The 23,380-nt window shown below is 48.6% G+C and overlaps 1 protein-coding gene across 1 annotated transcript in view; it reads right to left on the bottom strand.

The window, feature by feature from the left end:
- LOC139263748 (cadherin-18-like) overlaps positions 1-23,380 on the bottom strand; it is a 330,093-nt gene that overhangs the window by 67,864 nt on the left and 238,849 nt on the right. The window contains exon 4 of the mRNA XM_070879786.1: positions 7,149-7,316. Within this exon, the coding sequence (XP_070735887.1) occupies positions 7,149-7,316 (168 nt within the window). The remainder of the gene's footprint in view (positions 1-7,148; positions 7,317-23,380) is intronic.

Raw genomic sequence — 23,380 nt, 5'->3', positions numbered from 1 at the left:
GTAAGTGGCCGGACATGCCCCCTTTTGAAAAAGAAATTCTGTTCCAAAGTGAAACTGTTCTAACTGACTAGAACTGGAGCAAACTAAATGACGAGAATTCCGATTTCTAAGATACTCCGTTCTACACCAGTTGCTCCTAAAAATCAGGAGCAAATCATGTGGAAACTTGGGGCCAATGATTGGAGGAAAAGCAATGTCTGAGGAGGATACAAAAAATCTGCAAAAGGACATAGGCAGGCTAAGTGAGTGGGCAAAAATTTGGCAGATGGAGTATTATGTTGGAAAGTGTGAGGTCATGCACTTTGGCAGAAAAAAACAAAAAGCAAGTTATTATTTAAATGGAGAAAGATTGCAAAGTGCTGCAGCACAGCGGAACCTGGGGATACTTGTGCATGAAACACAAAAGGATAGTATGCAGGTAAAGCAAGTGATCAGGAAGGCCAATGGAATCTTGGCCTTTATTGCAAAGGGAATGGAGTATAAAAGCAGGGAAGTCTTACTACAGCTATACAGGGTATTGGTGAGGCCACACCTGGAATACTGCGTGCAGTTTGGTTTCCATATTAATGAAAGGATATACTTGCTTTGGAGGCAGTTCAGAGAAGGTTCACTAGGTTGATTCCGGGGATGAGGGGGTTGACTTATGAGGAAAGGTTGAGTAGGTTGGGCCTCTACTCATTGGAATTCAGAAGAATGAGAGGCGATCTTATAGAAACGTGTAAGATTATGGGTTCAAAATTGGCCCATGCCTTTTTTTGGCGCAATCACCAGAGATGCGCGAGTTTGTGGGCTGAAAAGGATGCCGAAAAAAATCTCCCCCGATTCTGGCCACTGTGTTGCCTCTTCCGGGGCTTGGCGCGACGTGCCCAGTCAATTGGGGGGGTGGCGGAGCTAGGGCCCTGCACCAGAAACAGTGCCGGCAGTTCTCCACATGCTTGTTGGAGTGTGCGCGCATGCACAGTAGCTCCTGCCCCTAGCCTCTGTGTGCGTGCTGCAGCGTGGCATCCGATGCATCCCGCCCCTATCCCAGACCGAGTGGCCTCCTGCACCGGCCGGCCCTGTGCCTTCCCGGGTTAGAAGGCCATAACAAGCAGCTTGTTGCGGGGCCCAAGCCAGGGTGGTGGGGATGGGGTGGGGATGGGCGGGGGGGGGAGTTTTGATCCCGGGGTGTGCGGGGAATTTTGATCCCCGGGGGATTCCAAACTGCAGGGTGGGTTCAATCATTGACCCCATGGGGGTAGGGGGTTCCGATCCCATGGACGGTCCAATCTCCGACCTCCAGAGAAGATCTGATCCCCAGACATGTCCGATCTCTGACCCCAGGTGCTGTTCTGATCCTGGAGGGGCTGATTCTCGACCCGGGAGGTGGGGTTGTTTGTAAGGGGCGGGCTGATCGTGGGTGAGCTTAGTCGGCTGGGAGAACATAATAATTACCAGCAGGAGGTACTTCTATTTTTATTTGGATATTTTGGAAAAATTATGTAAATATGTTTTATTTCTTTATTTCTTTTATTTTTGTAGTTTAAGCTTCCATGAATGCTTCTGTTTTATAGTAAATTAACCTTGAAAAGTTTGTCATATGATGTCCTGTATAGTTGTTTGATCCTATTCAGATTGTTTAGTTAAGTCACTAAGTTCTGCTGGCCTCCGATGTACCTACCTGCGCTAATTTCTTAATTCTCCGCAAGGGTTTTCTGTGCGGCCACAAGTGGCCACATACACTAGCCTAAGTTAGTTTGGAGTAACTATTAGCTGTCCAAGTGGCCTAAATGGCTGGTAATGCCCCCTTTTGGAAAAAACTAAACGACACTAAAAAAATTCTAACTAACTCACTTGCACTAGCGCCAACTGAATGTGCAGAATTGGACATTTTTAAGATACTCCAGAAAAATCAAGTTGCTCCAAAAAAAAACGGAGCAAGTCCTGGGTAATTTTGAGCCCTATGAGAGGGCTTGACAAGGTGGATGCAGAGAGGATGTTTTCACTGATAGGGGAGACTAGAACTAGAGAGCATAATCGTAGAATAAGGGGCCGCCCATTTAATATTGAGATGAGGAGAAGTTTCTTCTCTCAGTGGGTTGTAAATCTGTGGAATTCGCTGCCCATATTCCATCATTTGCATAGATCCACCCCTTTCCGGGCGGGTGTACCCTCGACCCGGAGCCAGTGCCACTGCAATCTAGTATGTGTTTCACAAGGGGAGTAACTCCATCGATCTTAAACCCCAAATTTCAGGCCTCACGCCCAGAACTACATTAATTTTGCACCAATTTTATTTTCACTCTCTGCTTTAGACACAATTTTTAAGTTTTGACAAATGAAGGACAGGATGCCAATTCTACAGCCATTTAAAAAAAAAAAATCTTGGACTAGAATTTCCAATGGCTTACCGCCTGGTTTCTGGGCGATATTGGCCACTGTGGGCGCGAATCCGGTAAGTGGTAAATTCACTACCCGAGTTACGGCGGCGGTTTTGAAATACCGCTGGGTAGCGTACCGCTGTCTTGTCCCGTCCACAGATTGCCCTGGCACGATATTTGGCTCAGCGGTGACCCGTGGGTCAGTGTGAAAAAAAAACGCACATGAGGATCAGCAGAGCTGGGCGGTAATGAGTAGCTCTTCAAGAGAAAGGTTCGTAATTGGTTTTTTTATTAATTATTTTAAAAATCTGTTGTGGTTATTTAGTTTAAAAGGGCCTAGGTGATGTTTTGAAAAGTTATTTTTATTGTTTTTCTGTTGCTAGGCCCAAGCCGCAGCCTCGGGGTAAATTTTTATTGATTTTTTTAATTTACCGCTCATTTAACCGTTCAATCGATCCTAAATTGCACTTTTTCGCCTCGAATGGGGGTGCAACGCCCCATGTTTTTCATTCGGCGGATTTTTACATTTTTTGCGGGAAGTTTTCGTTGCCGATAATCTTCCCGATCTTAGCGGTCTTTTGGGCGGCAATCGGGCGCTGGCGGGCTGATAGGAAATTCTAGCCCCCTTGATTACTTTAAAGGAAAGATAGCATAGTTCTTGGAAAATAATTCTAAATAATTACCTTAGGAAGCCAATTTAAAAATAAAGTATTTTCCATGCGTCAGCTCACCAGGTCTGTAGTAATCTTAAATGTGTCAATCCGTTCAAACCACTTCTACCTTTGATGCCCTTGTCCCCAGTGTACCTGCTGTCCTCTCCCACCATGGTCATTGCACATGATATGCTCACTGATCTTTGCTCCCTCAAGGGGCACTGACTTACATGACTCTGGCCTCTAATTGGTTTAGCTATCCATCGCATGATCAGGCGAGACCACATCCACCACTATTGGGCCTTCCTCTCCTCTGCTATTCCTGGATTAACCTGGAGAACAAAGATGACCACCGGCTTCTTTTCTCCACTACCAACCATCTCCTTAAAGCCCTCTCCCCTTCCCCCCCAACCCCACCCCCGCCACCAGCCCACCTTCACCTCCAAAAGATGTGTAAGGAGTTCATGGACTTCTTTGTCACTGAGCTTGTGAGTGTAATATAGAGCTTCTCCCTAGTGGACGACTGTGGTAATGCAACTGCTCAAGTAAATGCAATAAAACATAGAAACATAGAAAATAGGTGCAGGAGTAGGTCATTCGGCCCTTTGAGCCTGCACCACCATTCAATATGATCATGGCTGATCATGCAACTTCAGTACCTCATTCCTGCTTTCTCTCCATAACCCCTTGATCCCTTTAGCCGTAAGGGTCATATCTAACTCCCTTTTGAATATATCTGACGGACTGGCCTCAACAACTTTCTGTGGTAGAGAATTCCATAGGTTAACAATTCTCTGAGTGAAGACGTTTCTCCTCGTCTCGGTCCTAAATGGCTTACCCCTTATCCTTAGACTGTGTCCCCTGGTTCTGAACTTCCCCAACATCGGGAACATTCTTCCTGCATCTAACCTGTCCAATCCCGTCAGAATTTTATATGTTTCTATGAGATGCCCTCTCATTCTTCTAAATTCCAGTCACATGACAAGTTCCTGTGGAGCCATCTTGTGTATGTGTGTGTTTGTGATGTCATAAAGAATATATCACAGTTCAGCTGTCTCCGACTCATTCCCCCTTCCCTTTGCACTCCGAGTCAAACTTCCGCCAAGCTTTTACCCTGGTTTAGCCCTGATACCACGACTTTGTAAGGTTCTTCTCCTACCTCCGGCCATGACCTCTCTGAGTTTGCCTTGTCCATGAGACACATCTCCTGGTCCTTTGATCCCGTTCCCACTAAAGTATGATCACCCAGCTTCCCTTCCTGATTCCCCACAGCCCCCCCCCGCCCCCATGATGGCTGAAATTGTGAATGGGTCCCTCTCCTCAGATTCTGACCCTCCCCCTGTCGAAACAATCGTCATCAGCCCCACCTCTGGCCTCGCAAGCTACCATCCCATCTCCAACCTTTCTTTCCTCGCCAAAGTCCTCGAACGTGGCATCATTTCCAAAAGTCCAGGCCCATCTTTCCTGCAAATCCCTGTTTGAATCCTTCCAATTCGGTTTCAACCCCTGCCACGGCCCTAACCAAAGTCACAACTGACATCCTCTGCGACGGCAACCATATTGCATTGTCCCTACTTCTAGACTCAACCATTCCAATGAGCTCCGAGCTAGACTTCCATCCTCCACCCACCATAAAAGTCTACTCATCCAAAACACTGTTGCCTGTATCCTATCCCACACCCGCTCACCCATCATTATCATCATGGACACGAGGAAGACTTGCCTCCACTCATAAAATGAGTTCTTAGGTGGCTGTACAGTCCAATATGAGAACCACAGTCTCTGTCACAGGTGGGACAGATAGTTGTTGAGGGAAAGGGTGGGTGGGACAGGTTTGCTGCATGCTCCTTTCGCTTGATTTCTCCATGCTCTCGGCGATGAGACTCGAGGCGCTCAACCCCCTCCCGGATGCACTTCCTCCACTTTGTGCAGCCTTTGGCCAGGGACTCCCAGGTGTCAGTGTGGATGTTGCACTTTATCAGGGAGGCATTGAGGGTGTCCCTGGAATGTTTCCTCTGCCCATCTTTGGCTCATTTGCTGTGAAGGAGTTCCGAGTAGAGCGCTTGCTTTGGGAGTCTTGTGTCGGTCATGCGAACAATATGGCCTGCCCAGCGGAGCTGATCAAGTGTGGTCAGTGCTTCAATTTCAATTCTGGGGATGTTGGCCTGGTCGAGGACGCTAATGTTGATGCGTCTGTCCTCCCAGGGGATTTGTAGGATCTAGCGGCAACATCGTTGGTGGTATTTCTCCAACGACTTGAGGTGTCTACTGTACATGGTCCATGTTTCTGATCCATACAGGAGGACAGGTATTACTACAGCCCTGTAGACCATGAGCTTGGTGGCAGGTTTGAGGGGCTGGTCTTCGAACACTCTTTTCCTCAGGCAGCCGAAGGATGCACAGGCGACGGTGTTGAATCCCATCGTCAATGTCTGCTCTTGTTGATAAGAGGCTTCCGAGGTATGGGAAATGGTCCACGTTGTCCAGGGCCATGCCGTGGATCTTGATGACTGGGGGGGGAGTTCTGTGTGGCGAGGACAGGCTGGTGGAGGACCTTTGTCTTACAGATGTTTAGCGTAAGGCCCATGCTTTCGTACGCCTCAGTAAATTTGTCGACTATGTCCTGGAGTTCAGCCTATGTATGTGCGCAGAAGCTCACCCATCAAACTTGTGTTCGGTGACCTCCTTTGGTTCTCGGTTCCCCAATACATCAAATTTAAAATTCTTATCCTCACGCTTAAATCCTTTCATGACCTAGCCCCTTCCCTTTCTCTAAACCTTCTCCAGCCCTTCAGCTCTCCAAGAGCTTTGAATTCCTCCAGCTCTGGTCTCTTTGAGCATCCAGCCTCTCTTTTCAAAATATTAGGAGGAACAGATCGGGTAGATGGAGATAAACTATTTCAGCGAGTTGGGGGGTCTCAGACTAGGGGGGCACAATCTACAAATTAGAGGCTGACATTTCAGGAGTGAAGTTAGGAAAGGGCGGTAGAAGTTTGGAACTCTCTTCCGCAAATGGCAGTTGATGCCAGATCAATTGCTAATTTTAAATCTGAGCTTGATAGTTTTCTGTTAACGAAAGGTATTAAGAGATATGAGGTAAAGGCGGGTATATAGGGTTAGGTCAGAGATCAGTCACAATCTCATTGAGTGGCGGAACAGGCTCGAGGGACCGAATGGCCTGCTCCGGTTCCTATGTTCAAGGTGCTACATAAATTCAAGTTGATGTTGGATCACAATAATACAGCTCGAAAGAAACGAATATTACCACACACAACAGGAGCTAATAGTCCTCATCATATCCCACTTTAATCCAGGCAATAGCTCTTCTCCTCTTCTCCCTGCCCCATATTTAGAAAATCATCTTTTCCTTCTTGGGCGGTCCCTCGAATCGAGGATGACTTGCTTCCATGCCAAAAAGGAATGAGTTTGCAGGTGTTTCAATGAAGGACCTAATATTCCAGGCCCCGAACTACATCGTGAAGGGTGGAAGATGCCGGTGCGTGGATTTTTTTTAGTGTATTGTGGCCGTTGCACACCAGCCGCCACACGAGCTTGACAGAGCTAGGTCTTGGTCCAGTGGTAAGGATTAACCAGAATGACTGGAGACCAGCTCTGCTGCACAGACCTAGTGTGCACATATGTGTCAGTGCGGGCTGGCCCGTGCTGCCCCTGGGCCCTCGGCTCTTCTGGGCCCCGAACTCACACCTCTCCTGGGTCCCGGTCACATTGCTTTACAATCTCTCACCGCTCCTTCTTCCGACAATGGAGGGGGATCAATGCTAAATGGAGGGGGACCAATTCAGCTTCAATTTCTAGTGTAAACTCTCCATAAGCAACAACTTAGCCGAATATAGCAGTGTTGGTGGAAAGTTTTGTGCTGGGGAGAAAATTAAGTTTGCTTCGTTGCTTTCAACAGACATTCGAACTTTTTATTTTAAATGAACTGTCCCAGTAAGGAAGCCCAGCCGCTAATGTAGCTGTCGCTCAAGACCACACGGAGTAGGAAATCAGAGGCGGCAGAAATAAAGCATTTGTCTGCGCAATCTACACTGCCTTTGGAACATGATATTAACCTCCGGCGAGACAGACTATCATTTTAGAATATGTAGCATATTGATTAAAAATTGATACATACTTTGTTGGAATCTGGGAGGATTGTCATTGGCATCAGTTAGAGTTATATTAATCGTTATGGAGCCCGACAGCCCTCCTATCTGGCCGGCCATATCTTTGGCTTGAATGACGACAGAATACTGTTCTCTTGCCTCCCTGTCCATGTTGGGTAAGGCTGTTCTGATGATTCCTGCAAAGACATTGGAAAGAAAATCAATACTTCAGTGTCCGCAGAATAATAACAGCTTATTTTGTACATGAATACCTTTCTACAGCAGCCTGGAGCGAGATTAAGCGTTATCTATTCGACGTGTACTCTGGGCTGGTAAATGTCACTCACCTTTCCTAAATTCCACAGGTCACAGTTAAAAAAAAGATCAGTATTGCATACATTAATTTATTATAGATCAAATACAATCAATACTTAAAAGTTAAGACAAATCAAAAACAAATTTGTCTTGGGCTTGGCTGATGCTGATACAAAGCAAAAGCATTTGACCAATCTGACAAAAAATGATCTTATTGAGTTATTTTGCCTCATCAACGATTTCTGTTTTAACACTTTAGACCAGATAGAATTCCAATGGTCCAAATCACTTTCCATTTAATCTCATGAATATATTTACATTTCAGCAAGAACTGTAAATGATTCACAATATAAATAAAATACTCTATTCACAACGATAATACACAATACGATTAATATTTTCCCCTAATTCTGCTGAAAGACAACACCTTTTAATATCTAATCTTTTATAATCACATCTTCCTGAAACACTTTTATATTAACAATTTCTAACAGTCCAGTAACACTAAAATTGACTTTGATTCTATCTTAAGTCATCATCACAGGCGGTCCCTCGAACGAAGATGATTTGCTTCCACACCAAAAGGAATTGCGTTCACAGATGTTTCAATGAAGGACCCGATGTTCCAGTCCTGAACTCCAATTGAGGGGGTGGAAGATGCCCCCGTGCGTGGGTGGATTTTGTTAACATGAGGTGACCGTTGCACATCAGCCACCGCACAGACCTGACAGAGCTAGGTCTTTATCCAGTGGCAAGGACGACTGGAGACCTGCTCTGTTGCAAGGACCTAGAGCGCACACATATCGCAGTGTGGGCTGGGCCCGTTCTGCCCCTGGGCCCCCGGCTCTTCTGGGCCCCGTACCCTCATTCGCCGCACCTCCGCCGCTATCTCTCACCGCTCTTCCGCCACGAAGCATTTGTCAATTATCCAAAGTACAACTTACACCACTTAATGCTTTTTGTGAATGATGGAATTGGCACTGAAAATGTTAAATTACTTTGATAAACAAAGGGAACTGAAAGTTTAATTATACTGCTATCTCAGTGCAGTATAAATTGGAAGATGTATAGTCTTGTACCGTGCCAGCCCTGGTGAGGCCACCCCTTGAGCATTGTCTTTAGAGAAGAGCCACTATGATGCTTCCCGGCATCGAAGGATTCAGTTCTGAGGAAGGATGAGAGAAAATGAAGGCAGGGGGCGAAGTTCCGGAGAGCTCCATTTGGGGATGGTAACCTTGGTGAAGCAGGACTTCCTCCACCGGCGCAGAAGTCCCGCCTCACGACCTAAATTGGGGTCACCACCCCCGACAGGAAGTGGAGCGCAGCCAGTGTTGGGCCCAGCTCGGGGGCACTACCCGGGCGAACGTCGGAGTGCGTAGCCCTGCAGGGCTTTCAGGAGCCTACACTGGGCCACCGGGGACGCGGGGTGTCCTGACCGCAGCCTGGGACTGAAATAGAGTGCCGGCCTGCACGATCGCGGCACGGACCCCGCGAGAATTGACACGGGGCCCGGACCAGTAATTTCAGAGGGCAGCACAAAATGGCGCAGAATTACATTTTGCCCTGGTTCGCGACCCGTGAGGCTGGCACTGACAACACCTGTGGCGACTTCACGGGGCGTTGCCCAAATTTTGCCGCGGGACGAAAACAGGCTGCCCTGGGGCAAAAAGGGGTCGCCGTGTACGACGATGATGACACCACCGGAGGCACAGCGACCTGGGGCGCTAACAGTGGGATTGCGGCGCTACCGGTTTCAGGCCTTCGCTAACTCCCGCGCAATTTCATGGGAGTCGGTGGCGTTCCCCCTCCCCCAGGCAAAAACACTTTGTGCCCCATTATTGCCCTCCACACCCCCCCATCCCCCCGGAGGCGCTAACAGGAAGCGCGCAGTAGGGGAATTTCGACCCCAAGGACTTTAGGCTTGAAAGGAGGAAAATGAACATGTAGAAATCGGCAAGATATATTTGATACAGCTACGGTTGATCCAGGGTACTGCAAACGAGGATACCAGAACAAGGGCTAGAGGTTAAAACTGGTGAAAGGAAAGTTTCGGACAGATGTTGGGATACATTTCATTTTACAGAAGAGTAAGTAACATTTGCAATGGCCTTCCACGTAGGTTAATAAAGACAAAATAAACCGTGGAGGTAGTTAGGTATCAGGGAATGGGAGAATCGATCTGGTATCTGTACGGATGAGCTGAAAGGAGATTGCCTCCTCTGTATCTCTCTTGTGATCTTTTACGTACACACAATCTAAAAAAAATAACATCACTGATCCAAATCAGCAATAGTGACAGAGATGGTCGGAGTGGACAAATCCCGCAAACCATGTGATTCCTGCACAATTTTCAACTATTGGAGTTGCTGACTGGACCATTCAAATTTCTTTCAAGAATGCATTCATCTATCGAGATCAGCTCAACTGCACAATTTATTCAAAGTCGATTGGTTTTGCTCATCTTCACAATAAAGAAGGAACAGTTTCCCACATTAGCACCATCCTGTAATTGACATTGCTGTGATCTTCATTATCATTATTATGACTCTTTATATGTCTGGGACTGCAAGGGTTACTACAATTCTTCCAGAATTTGTTGGTGAAAGCATCATCATCATCATAGGCGGTCCCTTGAATGAGGATGACTTGCTTCCACATGAGTTCACAGGTGTTTCAAAGAAGGACCCGATGTTCCAGTCCTGAACTCCAATTGAAGGGATGGAAGATGCCTGTGCATGGATTTTTTTTAACGTGTGGTGACCATTGCACATCAGCCACCACACGGGCTTGACAGAGCTAGGCCTTTATTCAGTGGCAAGGGTAAACCAGGACGACTGGAGACCAGCTCTACTGCACAGACCTAGTGCGCACACACATCGCAGTGTGGGCTGGCCCATGCTGTTGTTGGTGGGCAGCTGGACATTTACTGAGTCATCCGCATTGCAGTGTTAACCGGTTTGCATCTTTTTTTAAGTCGGTTCACGGACTCCCAGGCCACCTGCAATTTCTGTGGTCTGGAGGAGTCCATGTTCCATGTTTATGTTGAGTGTGTGAGGTTGCAGTCCCTCTTCCAACATTTGAAGGGGCCGCTCCTCAAAGTCAGGCTGCACTTCAGTTCCACGCTCCTGATCTTTGGACACCCTGTGCGGAGGGGAGCGGGCAGGTCGGAAGGCCTCATTGTAGGACTGCTCCTGGGCCTGGCCAAGGTGCCCATTAACCGGTCCAGGCAGCGGGCGGTTGAGGGGGCCGTTCAGCCCGACTGCCTGCCTCTCTTCCATGGTTACGTTCGAGCCAGGGTGTCCCTGGAGATGGAGCACACGGTGTCTACCGGTACGCTCGTGGCCTTCCGCGAGAGGTGGGGCACCGGAGGGACTGGAGTGCATCATCACCTCCGGCAACCAAATTTTAACTCGATCTGTTTAATGTTAAAAGTTTAATTTGTTTATTTGTCGGTTTTAGTGCGCCTTTAACAAGGGGGCACTTGATTTATAGGTTCAACTTAAAATAGTTGCACACCTCTTGCGGAAGCCCTGCAGGTATTTATTCCTCTTTTATCCTGCATCGTCGAATATTTAATTAATTTTAGTGCGCACATGACTAAATCATGCACAGTGATAGCACAACGAGGCTTATTGACAACCAGGTCTTCAAATCTTTAGAGACAGCAATAAACACAGAAGTGACAGGTTCAGTTGGCAGTGTGTACTTATGGTAATGACAACGCAAGTCATTTTTCCCACCCAATCTCTGTTCTTCTATACAAACAGATTACTGATGGTGCGTGCTTGCTTGGTGCCAGTGCGTGTTTGCCTGGATGCCCATACTGTTATGCATTTAACTATTGGCAACCTGTATCACATCGCTCCCAGAGAGCCTACCTGTTGGAGTCCCAAGGGATCCCAGCATCCCTTGGGAGCGCGGTATATAAACGGCCACCCACGCTGTACCTGCACTCTGGAGTCTAATTAAACGAGCTAAGGTCACACTTACTCATTGCTTGCAGTATTCTGTTTCATCCTTTATTAAGAGCATAATACATACCATGCCCTTACGCACCTTATCCAAGTAACCAATCTCGATGAGCACAGCTTCAAATTGCAATTATACCGATTTAAATTCATAAGTTAATTATTACAAATTCCATGCTTCATGCGTACATTTTAAATGGAACATTTCTGAATTAGCTGCTAACAATCAGTCGATGCTTGACAAACCTATATTATCTGACATTGGTGAACAAGTTGACATATTTTCATGGCAAGTACAAATATCATTTGTGCCAAATGGACCATTTTAGTAAAAAAAATAAGAACAGCTTGCATTTATAAAACAGCTTAAATGTAGTAAGCATCTCAAGGTGCCTGGCAACAGTGAAACAGATGCCCAAGTAGTGATAGACAAGTGAAGAGGAGTACTCATGGTGTGGTCTCACCAGGACACTGTTAAAGCATGCTCTTTTATCCTAGAGCTGGAGCGCCAGCCCCTGCAACATTGTGGGCCAGCCCGACCTGCAAGAGGACACCACTGCAGGTCGGGAGGATAAAAGAGCTGCGGCGGAGGAGGAGGAGTGAGAAGGTTGGGGTGGATAAGCGGCGAGAGATCACGGCGGAGGTGCGGCGAATGATTGGGGCGGCGGAGCGGTGAGAGATTGTGGCTGAGATGTGACAAGAGGTGAGCGGCGAGAGACTGTGGCAGAGGTGCGGCAAATGTCTTGTAGCAGAGGAGTGGCGAGAGATCATGGCGGAGGAGCGGCGAGAGATCATGGCGGAGGAGCGGCGAGAGATCAGCGGCGAGAGATCAGCGGCGAGAGATCGTGGCGGAGGAGCAGTGGGAGAGCGTGGCGGAAGAGCGACAAATGTTTGTGGCGGAGGAGTGGCAAATGAGGGTGCGGGGCTCAGAAGAGCCCAGGGCCCAGGGCCAGCACATTGCATTATGTGTGCGCATTAGGTCCGTGCAGCAGAGCAGGTCTCTAGTCATCCTAGTTTACCCTTGCCACTGGATATAGACCGAGCTCTGTCAAGCCTGTATGGTGACCGATGTGCAACGGTCAACACACATTAACAAAATATTCCACCCTGGAGTTCAGGACTGGAATATCAGATCCCCCATTGAAATATCTGCAAACTCATCCCTATTGGTGTGGAAGCAAGTCATCCTCATTCAAGGGATCGCCTATGATGATGATGTTAAAGCATGGTCCAACAGAGGTGCCTCAAGAAATGTTGTAAAGCAGGGGGAGGGGGCAAAAGTGGCAAGGTTAATGGAGGAAATTCAGAAAGTAAGGCCAAATCAATAGCATCTTCTGCCGTCAATGGGGTAAGCACACAAAAGAGTGAGATGTACAAAGCGCAGAGCTAGAGGGCCCGATGGCACGAGGTGAGACAGCAGACTGGAGCAAGTAGCAGAGTTCGGCTGCGGTCAGGTCATGGAAGATATGCGAAAGAGGATTGTGAATTCAATACGTTGAGGGATGGGTCGCCGATATAAAGAACAAATGGTGAGACTGGGGTGTCGGGGAGAGTGGGACAGTGGGGCACGATAGGATGTGAGTGGCAGGATTTGGATAAGTGAGAGTTTGGGAAAATTCACCCCAGCGATGTCTGCTGAATTAATATGGAGGGCGATTTTCATCTGCTTCTTGCCTGAGGAATGGGTGGCTGGGTTTTAAAACTTGGGGTGGGAGAATGTTGGCTGTCCTATTGACACCCAAAGCACATCTGAGGCAATTTTTATGTAGGCCTGTAAACAGGCAAGCGGTCTGCCTCTTTCCAGTGGGAGGCTGTTTAGATACACAAACCAGGAGTGACCTCCAGTTATAAGACTCCGATTGCAACTTTCAGGTACAAATGAACAGAGAAAGGACATGGCAGCATTGATTGATGGGAAGAAGAGTATGCTTCACAACCTCGACAGATAATCGATTAATAAGAGTGACTCAAAGCTTGTAAAAATGGGTTTTCAATCAATTTTTAAAGGCGGAGCGACAGAGGGGCGGATTTTCGGCTCCTCTGCGCTCCGTTTTTCGGGCGGCAATGGCGGCGGTGAGGTGTTCTGGGCAGGCGGTCAACCTCCAGTGCCCCGCTGCGATCCTCGGGTCCAGTTTTGTGATGGCACGGAGCAGCACCACCGGGAAGAGCTGCCCCAGTGTGCAACGCCCCTAGTTGTGACACCGGCGCGCGTTTTGACTCTTCTTGCCTGACCCGTCCCCTCTGAGTCTCGCCCCGTGGTGAACGCTTGGGAAATCAGATGGTCCAACGATACCGACAGCAGAGATGGAAGTAATGGACCCCCTAAGGTAAATGTGATTGATTTTTCTTTTCTTTTCTTTTTTTTTTTACAATTTGTGTTGAGGTGGCATGGGCAATATTTTGGGAATGTTTTTGTGACTTTTTTTTTTCCAGTATTTTTTTCATCCCCCAGGCGTCTCCCGGCCCGGCTCTTTAACTCGGGAGTTTCCCATGTGTGATGTATGTAGCACACAAATCACTGACTCCACACGGCCTGGTGTTGATCTAACTGCTGTAACCTTCCTCCTTTATTGAACAGCTCCAGAGTGACTCTCAGGTGTGGTGGTCAGCCTTTTATACTGCCTCTTGCAGCTACTTTCAGGTCTCCCACCACAGCGCTCTCTGTGGTGTACTATTGTGCTTATCATACATTTAAGGTACCACGACGATACACACATCAATACACAACATCTCACTTCCACTCCCCCCCCAGGATGCAGGACTATACACACTTCGATACATAACATCCCACTTCCTCCCCGAGTCCCGAAGCTGTTGCCGTGGATCTCGGCCTTGTTTGTCCAACGGAAGGCAGGTACGCATAGACAATGCGTTTGTCTGGTACATGTTATCTGGTACAGATGTTGCGTTAATGGGTTGCGGGTACATTGAACAGTTACATTAAATAGTTATTAAATCTCAGCTCCTCTGGGTGAGGTGCAGTGACATGGTAACGGATCACTGATTTCCTTATCAGCTCTTATCATTAATTTATTTCATATCCATTATTTTACACAAACACAGTGACCATTCAGCATTAAAATATTAATTCTTATTATAAATCCATCATCTCACATTAACATAGTTCATTTTAGACTCGCTCTTGCCTTACAAAAGTCACTTTGTGGGAACCACCACGTGGTAAGGCCATTGGTGCATTTCCTTTTTAAGCGCCATCTTGGATTCCAGGAGGCTTCTCCTTGGGCGCCGCCATCTTTGATGCTCTGCTGCTCTGGACACGAGGCCGCCGCCATCTTGCTCTCCGCCGCTCCGGATGCCCTCCGCCGCCGCAGCCTTCACTCCCCTCCGCTGCCACGTGACTTGCCGCCTCTCCTGCGGCCATCATCGTCGCTTCTCCGGCGGCCACCATAGCCGCCTCCCCTGCGGCCATCATGGCCTCTCCAGCCGCCTCTCTTGCCACCTCCCCTGCGGCCTCCGTAGCAGCCTCCTCTGCGGCCGTCATGGCCGCCGACCTCCAGCTGCTGCCGCCGCCCGACTCTCCCTCTGCGTGGGCCCCTCCGATCCGCCGGCCATCTTGGATCCCTCGCACCCCGCCCACAGCGCCCTGCCGGCTCACGGCCCCCCCCACTAGGCCTGCCTCTGCAGGGCTGCTTGCCTGTGGGGGCTGAGGCTGCAGGATCTCTGTGTGAGGTCCGGGCCTGGGGCTTGCCTGTGGGTGGATTGAGGCTGCAGCTCCAGCTCGGTCGGCGCTGCTCTCTGGGGACCCGGGGCACGGCAGCACCCCGGGGAGCAGCTGCCTGTGGAGTGGTGAAGTCTTCCCAGCTCCCACGGACCGTCCCCATCCACCTCCGGCCGAGAAGCGTCGGCACATCGCCTGCAACGACCCACAAAGGTAAACCGTGCATCTCGTCCCCGTGGGATACCTGCACCTCCGCTCTGCCAAGAACAGGTGTCAGTTACCTGGTGTAGGTACGCAGCTTCACCGTGACCGGGACCAGCTTGGGTCGTGCAGCTGGGTTCATCCACAGTTTATCAAAAGTTCTCCGACTCATCAATGACGGACCCGAGCCCGTGTCCACTTCCATACTCACTGGGACTCCGTTGATATTTACTTCCATTATCACTGGGGGCGAATCGTCAGTACACGTGTGCAGTCCCAACACCTCATCATCTTCTACCTGCTCCTCGCTGAACAGTGGATCATCCCCCATCTCCTCAGCCACATGGTGTGTCCGATTTCTTGTACACATAAGCTGAAGGTGGCCTTTCGTGTGGCAGGTATTGCACGTGTACTCTACAAACCTGCACCGGTGAGCCCCATGGCTTCCTCCACAACGCCAGCATGGTGCTGCTTGATTCGCCCTCCTCAGCGGACTCTGAGCTCCAGGACCCGAGGTCCGTGCTCTCTGCCCTGGGCAGAGCCACGTTCTGCAGTTTTGTCCGTGGTGGGCGCTATCCTGTGGACAGTGCCTGCCGGGTTCGAGACTGTGTGGATTATTTGTTTGGTGCTACAAGTCGAGGTCATATGTGCCCGGCTGATGGTGATGGCCTTTGTCAGGGTGACTGCGGGTTCCGTGGCCAGCAGCTTGTGAAGGAGGCCCTCATGGCCAAACCCCATGACGAAAACGTCCCGCAACGCCTCGTCAAGGTGTGCGCCAAAAATCACACTCACCGCGAGTCTCCTGAGGTCTGCAGCATATTTGGTGACATCCTGGCCCTCAGGTCTGCAGTGATGGTAAAATTTGTATCTGGCAGTGAGGATGCTCTCCTTTGGTTTCAACTGGTCATGAATGAGTTCAGTCAGCTCCTCGTATGACTTGTCCCTGGCGCTCCCAGGTGCCAGCAAATCCCTGATGAGACAGTAAACCTCATCGCCACAACTGGAGAGCAATATCTCCGTACGCTTCTCTGTCAGTGCGTTCGTGTCCTCCGTCAGATCGTTTGCTGTGAAGTAGTACTCGAGCCCTTCTGTAAAGGCCTCCCAATCATTGCCCACGGTAAAATCCTTTAGCGAGCCCAGAGTAGCCATGGTTGCGTGGAGTTCGTCCACTTCCTTGTCGCCAATGTGGTGTATGTAGCACACAAATCACTGACTCCACACGGTCTGGTGTAAGTCTAACTGCTATGACCTTCGTCCTTTATTGAACAGCTCCAGAGTGACTCTCAGGTGTGGTGGTCAGCCTTTTATACTGCCTCTTGCAGGTACTTTCAGGCCTCCCACCACAGCGCCCTCTGTGGTGTACCATTGTGCTTATTATACATTTAAGGTACCAGGACGACACACACATCAATACATAACATCTCACTTCCCCCCCCAGGACGCAGGACGATACACACATCGATACAAAACACCATGCTAGCGCCCAAGACAGGTGCACACCGCCTCCCTTAGCGCTGCACTCCCTGACTCAGGGCCCAGCTGCCCAATGTTGCTTACTGAGGCGCAAACTGTTCCCGGGCGCAAACTTTCCCGCCGACATTATCGCCCGCAAAAACATCACAGCAGAAAAACCAGCCCCGAAGAGCTGAGGAGCAGAGTTACAGAGAGTTGTGCCAAGGAACCAGATGGCTCTGCCATCAATGCTGTATTCGGGGAGGATGCGAAGATGCGCTGCAGGTCAGGGTCAGAGGGCCTATTCACATGAGAGGGGATAAAAGGCTGAAGCTTGCAGAAATACAGCAATGGGAGGTGGTGGAGTGATTTGGAAATGTGGAGGTGGATATTAAATTCAATGTGCTGGAGGACAGGGAGCCAGAGACAGGGGTATCTATGGAGTAGAACCTAGTGTAGGATTGGATATTAGCCTTTTGCAATTGATGGGAGCTGGAGGCAAGGAGGGCAACAATTCTCATTGAAATGTATAAAATTCTGACGGGGCTGGACAGACTGGATGCGGGGAGGATGTTTCCCCGGGCTGGGAAGTCTAAAACAAGCGGTCACAGTCTCAGGATACGGGGTAGGAAATTTAGGACCGAGATGAGGAGACATTTCTTCACTCAGAGGGTGGTGAACCTGTGGAATTCTCTACCATAGAAGGCTGTGGAGACCAAGTCACTGAATATATTTAAGAAGGAGATAGATCGATTTCTAGACACAAAAGGCATCAAGGAGTATGGGGAGAAAGTGGGAATATGGTGTCGAGATAGAAGATCAGCCCATCATCAGCATCATAGGCAGTCGCTCGGAATCGAGGAAGACTTGCTTCCACTCATCAAGTGAGTTCTTTGGTGGCTGAACAGTCCAATATGAGAGCCACAGACTCTGTCACAGGTGGGACAGATAGCCGTTGAGAGAAGGGTTGGATGGGACTGGTTTGGCTGCACGCTCTTTCCGCTGCCTGCGCTTGATTTCTGCAGCTCTCGGCGTTGAGACTCGAGGTGCTCAGCGCCCTCCCGGATGCACTTCCTCCACTTAGGGTGGTCTTGGGCCAGGGACTCCCAGGTGTCAGTGGGGATGTCGCACTTTATCAGGGAGGCTTTGAGGGTGTCCTTGTACCGTTTCCGCTGCCCTCCTTTGGCTCGTTTGCCATGAAGGAGCTCCGAGTCGAGCACTTGCTTTGGCATGTGGACTATGTAGCCTGCCCAGCAGAGCTGCTCGAGTGTGGTCAGTGCTTCAATGCTGGGGATGTTAGCCTGAATGAGGACGCTGATATTGGTGCGCCTGTCCTCCCAGGGGATTTGTAGGATCTTGCGGCGACATCATTGGTGATATTTCGCTAGCAACTTGAGATGTCTACTGTGCATGGTCCATATCTCTGAGCCATATAGGAGGACAGGTATTACTACAGCAATGTAGACCATGAGCTTGGTAGCAGTTTTGAGGGCTTGGTCTTCAAACACTCTTTTCCTCAGACGACCGAAGGCCGCACTAGCACACTGGAGGCGATGTTGGATCTCGTTGTCGATGCCAGCTCGTGTTGATAGAAGGCTCCCCAGATATGGGAAGTGGTCCACGTTGTCCAGGGCTGCGCCGTGGATGTTGATGACTGGGGGGGGCAGTGCTGTGTGGTGAGGACAGGCTGGTGGAGGACCTTTGTCTTACGGATGTTTAGCGGAAGGCCCGTGCTTTCGTACGCCTCAGTAAATACGTCGACTATGTCCTGGAGTTCAGCCTTTGTATGTGCGCAGATGCAGGCGTCGTCCGCGTACTGTAGCTCGACGACAGAGGCTGGGGTGGTCTTGGACCTGGCCTGGAGACGGCGAAGGTTGAACAGCTTCTCACTGGTTCTGTAGTTTAGTTCCACTCCAGCGGGGAGCTTGTTGACTGTGAGGTGGAGCATGGCGGTGAGAATGATCATATTGAATGGCGGGGCAGGCTCGAAGGGCCGAATGGCCAACTCCTGCTCCTATTTTCTATGTTTCTATGTGTCTAAAGGTGACGGGTGTGGCTATTCTCATTTTCACAAGCTTATAATCAGTGCTGTTAGATTTGCGGGAGGGAGGGGTGGGGGCAGGGGCGGCGGCAGGGGCGGGGGGAGGGGCGGGAGCGTTTGTTTTAGATGTCGCTCAGCTTTTTTGAGGTTGTCAAAACATGTTGGATGTATCGCCTGCGTGGAACTGAAGGTTGTCGGCACCTGTGAACCACACTCGAAAATGAGTTTGGGCTTTCAGAAGAGGAGAGGAGAAAATCAAAAAACATTAAACGTTTGATGTCGGCCACTGTGCGATCAAAGTTGTATCTCCCTGCATATTGCAACAGCCAGTTCAAAAGGACTCAGCCTTTTGAACTGTAAAATTCATACAGGGCTTGATTTTAACTCGAGGTGGGATCACTGTGTGTGGGGTCCGATGCTTGCAGCGCACCCAGAAAAAAAGAGAGCAAGGCGCGTTCAATTTTAACTGCTGAGCCTCATTTTAATATTTGACTTCTGTCTCGCACCCAAAGCCGTAACTATAATTACTACTTCCTCAATTCTGCATAAGAACATAGAATTAAGAGAAGGAGTTGGCCATACGGCCCCTTGAGCCTGCTCCGCCATTCAATAAGATCATGGCTGAACTTTGACCTCAACTCCACTTGCCCGCCCAGTCGCCATATCCCTTGATTCCCCCTCGAGTTCAGGATACCTGAATGTGTTAACTTGCTATCAAAGTCTGGCTGATCAGGCTTACCTAAACACAGACCAACTATGTGACCTTGCACATCCTAAGACAATATTTTGCAGCCTCAGTCATGGGACAAACAATGTGGTCGCCCTACGAACTAAGAGGGAATGATCAACACTTTACGCTTTGAAGTGTCTGTTGAAGCAAACACTGAGGTGTTGGCAACTAAACAGTGACACATATCAGCTTTTCAATTGCCTCAGCTTAGGTGGTGCTGCATTGTGAAGTATTGCCTGCGTGCAGAAGCAAATCACATCCTTTGGTGTTGCTTTGACTAACATTAAGTAACATACAGAATGGCAATATGAATCTCAGCAAGTGGAAGATTGACATTTATTGAAGAGTTTCTTTAACAGAAGCAGCTCTTGCTTCTGATAATTTGTTTCTTTCAGTTTTCGAAAGCCCATTACCCATGATTAAAGGTTACACCTGTCCGTCAATCACTCTGGCACCTCTGTTTCTTACAGACATAATAAGGAATACCAGGATAAAAGCCATCAGATTAGGACATGGCCCTATTTCATGCTGATTCACAAGACCTTCATGCAACAGTAGCTCCGATATTTCTCCTTGGTAAGCGTGCCAAGGAATAGATTTCCCAGTTCTTTCCATTTCTTCCAATTGTTATATTGTTTCGAGTGCTCCCAGTTCTCATCGAAGGGAGATAATCCAGGAGAATTTACATTCTTATACCTGGCGTACAATAATATTATAAGATCGCCACAGGAGCCAATCAATTATGACAAAATAGGTGTAATATTTGTACCTACGAGGTGGTAGAGCTGTTGAGTTGGGACTGGCTTAGCCAGTCATGTGATGTTCACAAGACTCAATAAAACCCCAGCCAGTTGGGTCCAGCTCATCCACGATGAGGTATGCAGTTGTAAGCCTAGTGGATGAACCAGTAATGTGTCGTATGATTGTTAATCTGTTGTTAATAAACCAATTAATTCCTAATAGCAATGTATTGCTATGAATTCTTAAGCAAAGAACGCATGAAGCAAATACATTACAATATGAATTGAGGAAAAACGGTTTGTCCCAACAAGCCCATTCCTTGTACAGGCCAGGCCCAAATGAGTGCTATCATGAACTCTGCCTTACCTAATTAACCACTTGAGGGAGATAAATAACCTTAGGGGGAAGAATCACATGCAAAAATAAAAACCAGGGTCTGTGAAATCTCTCCCTGATCCTAGAAGGTAATCAACTGAAAATCCATTAAAACAATCTAATAGTATTCAACCCTAACCCATTGCAGTTCACAGATAACATTCCCAGGGTCCCAGAAGCACAGGTCCATCAATTATTTGATTATCTGTATCTGTACTTATCCCCGGCTTTCAATCCTCCGCATAATCAGTTATTCACCCAGATCTTTCTTTAAAGAATTTAATCAACATAGCAATAAACATGTTTTGCTGGGATGCTGTCCACATATCCCTTGCTCTGTGAGGAATATAGAAAACAAGTAAATAATTCTACTAATCTCGAGTCTTGCTTTAGGCTTGTTAATTTTGCACTTGTATCCTCTAGCTCTGTGATTGCCATTTAAATTAAATTAAATTTAAAAAAAATAGCAGCCTTGTTTGAAAGCAATAAAGTGTGTTCCAACATTGCCTTAACAATGTGCTTCAAATCCAGCTAAGCAGATCCAAATACGGTCAGTTAGATTTGCTTGGGTTAGCTCGAAGGCTATATTTCTTTACAACTAGCTTTGGATCTAGTTAAGACTCACACAACCCATTACAAACACACGCAAAAGGTAAGTAAGATCGAAAGGAAGGTTTCTAATTGATTGCTTTTTGGTGTAGCATTCGCCCAAAACATTGGTACAAAATGGAGGATGTCAAGGTTTTGGTCAAGCACAAGAACGTCACTGAGCATCAAGGACGTATATTGATTAAAATCACCACCCTACAGTCACTCACCATGTTTTAAACAGTAACTTACAGCTGTATAGAGCTTGTAACATAATAAAACATCCAAAATCACATCACAGAGGTGAACACAGCAGAAACTGAAGAGAAATGAAACAGAATTAACGAAAAGGCCTTTGTTAAAAAAGTGAGCAAATACATTTCAACCATGTCCATTAACACATTCATTATTAGTATCGCACAGCTTGATTTCTACTCCATCGTCTCCTGAGCTATAGGGAAGGGTATGGGGATGTCCCAACCAGCAAAATGGTGTCAACAGTTGAGCTATGATCTTAGATGCACCTCACATAATGCTAGATTAGTGCTGATACAGCGTAACATCTGGAATAGGAACCATGCGATAATGGGGGCGATTTTCAGAGGACAGTCACCCGTTTCACACATGAAAAAAGGGGCGGCTGGCATGATGGGGGGAGGTGGGTAACCTTGGCAGCCCCATTCATGCCCAAGGCCCGCCTGATGCAATAGTTAGCAGACAGTGAGCGGCCAAGCCAGCGGTCCCGAAAGGACATCTAAAGAAAAGATCCAGAATTTTTCATTTTGGGGAGAATTTGTGTGGGGCCATGAGAACAGGAGTGCACCAACCCAGCTCCACAAAAAATACTGCGCCCCATTACCGGCCCGTGTTCCAGCCCCTTCCGGATCGGCTCTAGCGCCCCCCCCCCCCATTCCCGCCCCCACACTTACAGGGCCAATTTAACCCCAAACTCCGCAAGGCACGGCTGGAGAACTGCAGCGGAGCATCTGGTTGGTGCTTTGCAGCTCGCCAGTGGCAGCGGACTGAGGCCCAAAACGCAAAAAATGGTTCGTGCCTCCTGACTCCATCTGTGGTTGGACGCCATCACTACCCTGTCCACTTCCGGGGCAGAAGTTGAATTCCCCCCTCACCCATCTCCCCTGCCCCTGCCGAGAGGGTTTTTTGAAATGGGGGCACTGGACAATGCTTTAGATTGCCTGAAACTGTCAGCGAGCAACTTCCAGTGCCTCAGACAGTCACAGAGAACGACAGCCACATATCGCACGCTGCACCGACTTGGATACGGAGCAGGTAAAAACCACGGAATGACAGGAGAAGAACGGTGCAAGAACCGTCAGCAGCAGTCCCTGAGTCAAAACAGCCAGGGAGATGGGGAGCATTACGGTCTCGAGGGGAGAAATTGGTCTGGTTTGCACCTCCATTTAGTGCCTGCAGGGGGAATTAATGGGGACGCTAAGGGGTTACCGATTGGACGCGGCAAATTCACCGACGCCAGCGAACTTCCCCGGCGGTTTTGTATTGGTGCTAACGCTTACTGCCTCGCTCTCTTGTGCCCCATAGACCATGACGTCAGCCGGTGTCTGGTGCCTCCCGATTTGTTTGGACGCCACAATTCCTCAGCCCTGCACTCTCAGAGTGCTTGGGTTTATTATAGCGCAGGTCCCGTGGCCGCACAGAGAGAGAGGATGAGGATTGATTCAAACCAATATTGGCCCTTCCCTTTAAGCAAGGGAAGAAGCCTCCAATGACGGCAGCACTGCACTGCACTGCACTGCACATTGCTCAGCATGCTGCTGCTATCGCCCCACACACTCACTTTCGCGCTCTGAGGCAAGTGACAGCGCTTGATTTAGCGCTCCACTTCCTTCTTGAATGAAGAAGGAAAGACTTGGATTTATATAGCACCTTGCAAGACCAGCAGATGTCTCAAAGTGCTCTACAGCCAATGAAATACTTTTGGAGTGTAGGCACTGTTGTAATGTGGGAAACGCGGCAGCCAATTTGCACACAGCAAGCTCCCACAAATAGCCATGTGATAATGACCAGATAATCCGTTTTGGTGATGTTGATTGAGGGATAAATATTGGCCAGGACACCGGGGATAACTCCTCTGCACTTCTTCGAAACAGTGCCATTGGCTCTTTTACGTCCACCTGAGAGAACAGAAGGGA

The sequence above is a fragment of the Pristiophorus japonicus genome, chromosome 5 (assembly GCF_044704955.1).
Source record: "Pristiophorus japonicus isolate sPriJap1 chromosome 5, sPriJap1.hap1, whole genome shotgun sequence".
NCBI classification, from domain to species: Eukaryota; Metazoa; Chordata; class Chondrichthyes; family Pristiophoridae; genus Pristiophorus; species Pristiophorus japonicus.
Note: the sequence above shows the minus strand (reverse complement) of the source record. Positions and strands in the feature narration are given on the sequence as shown.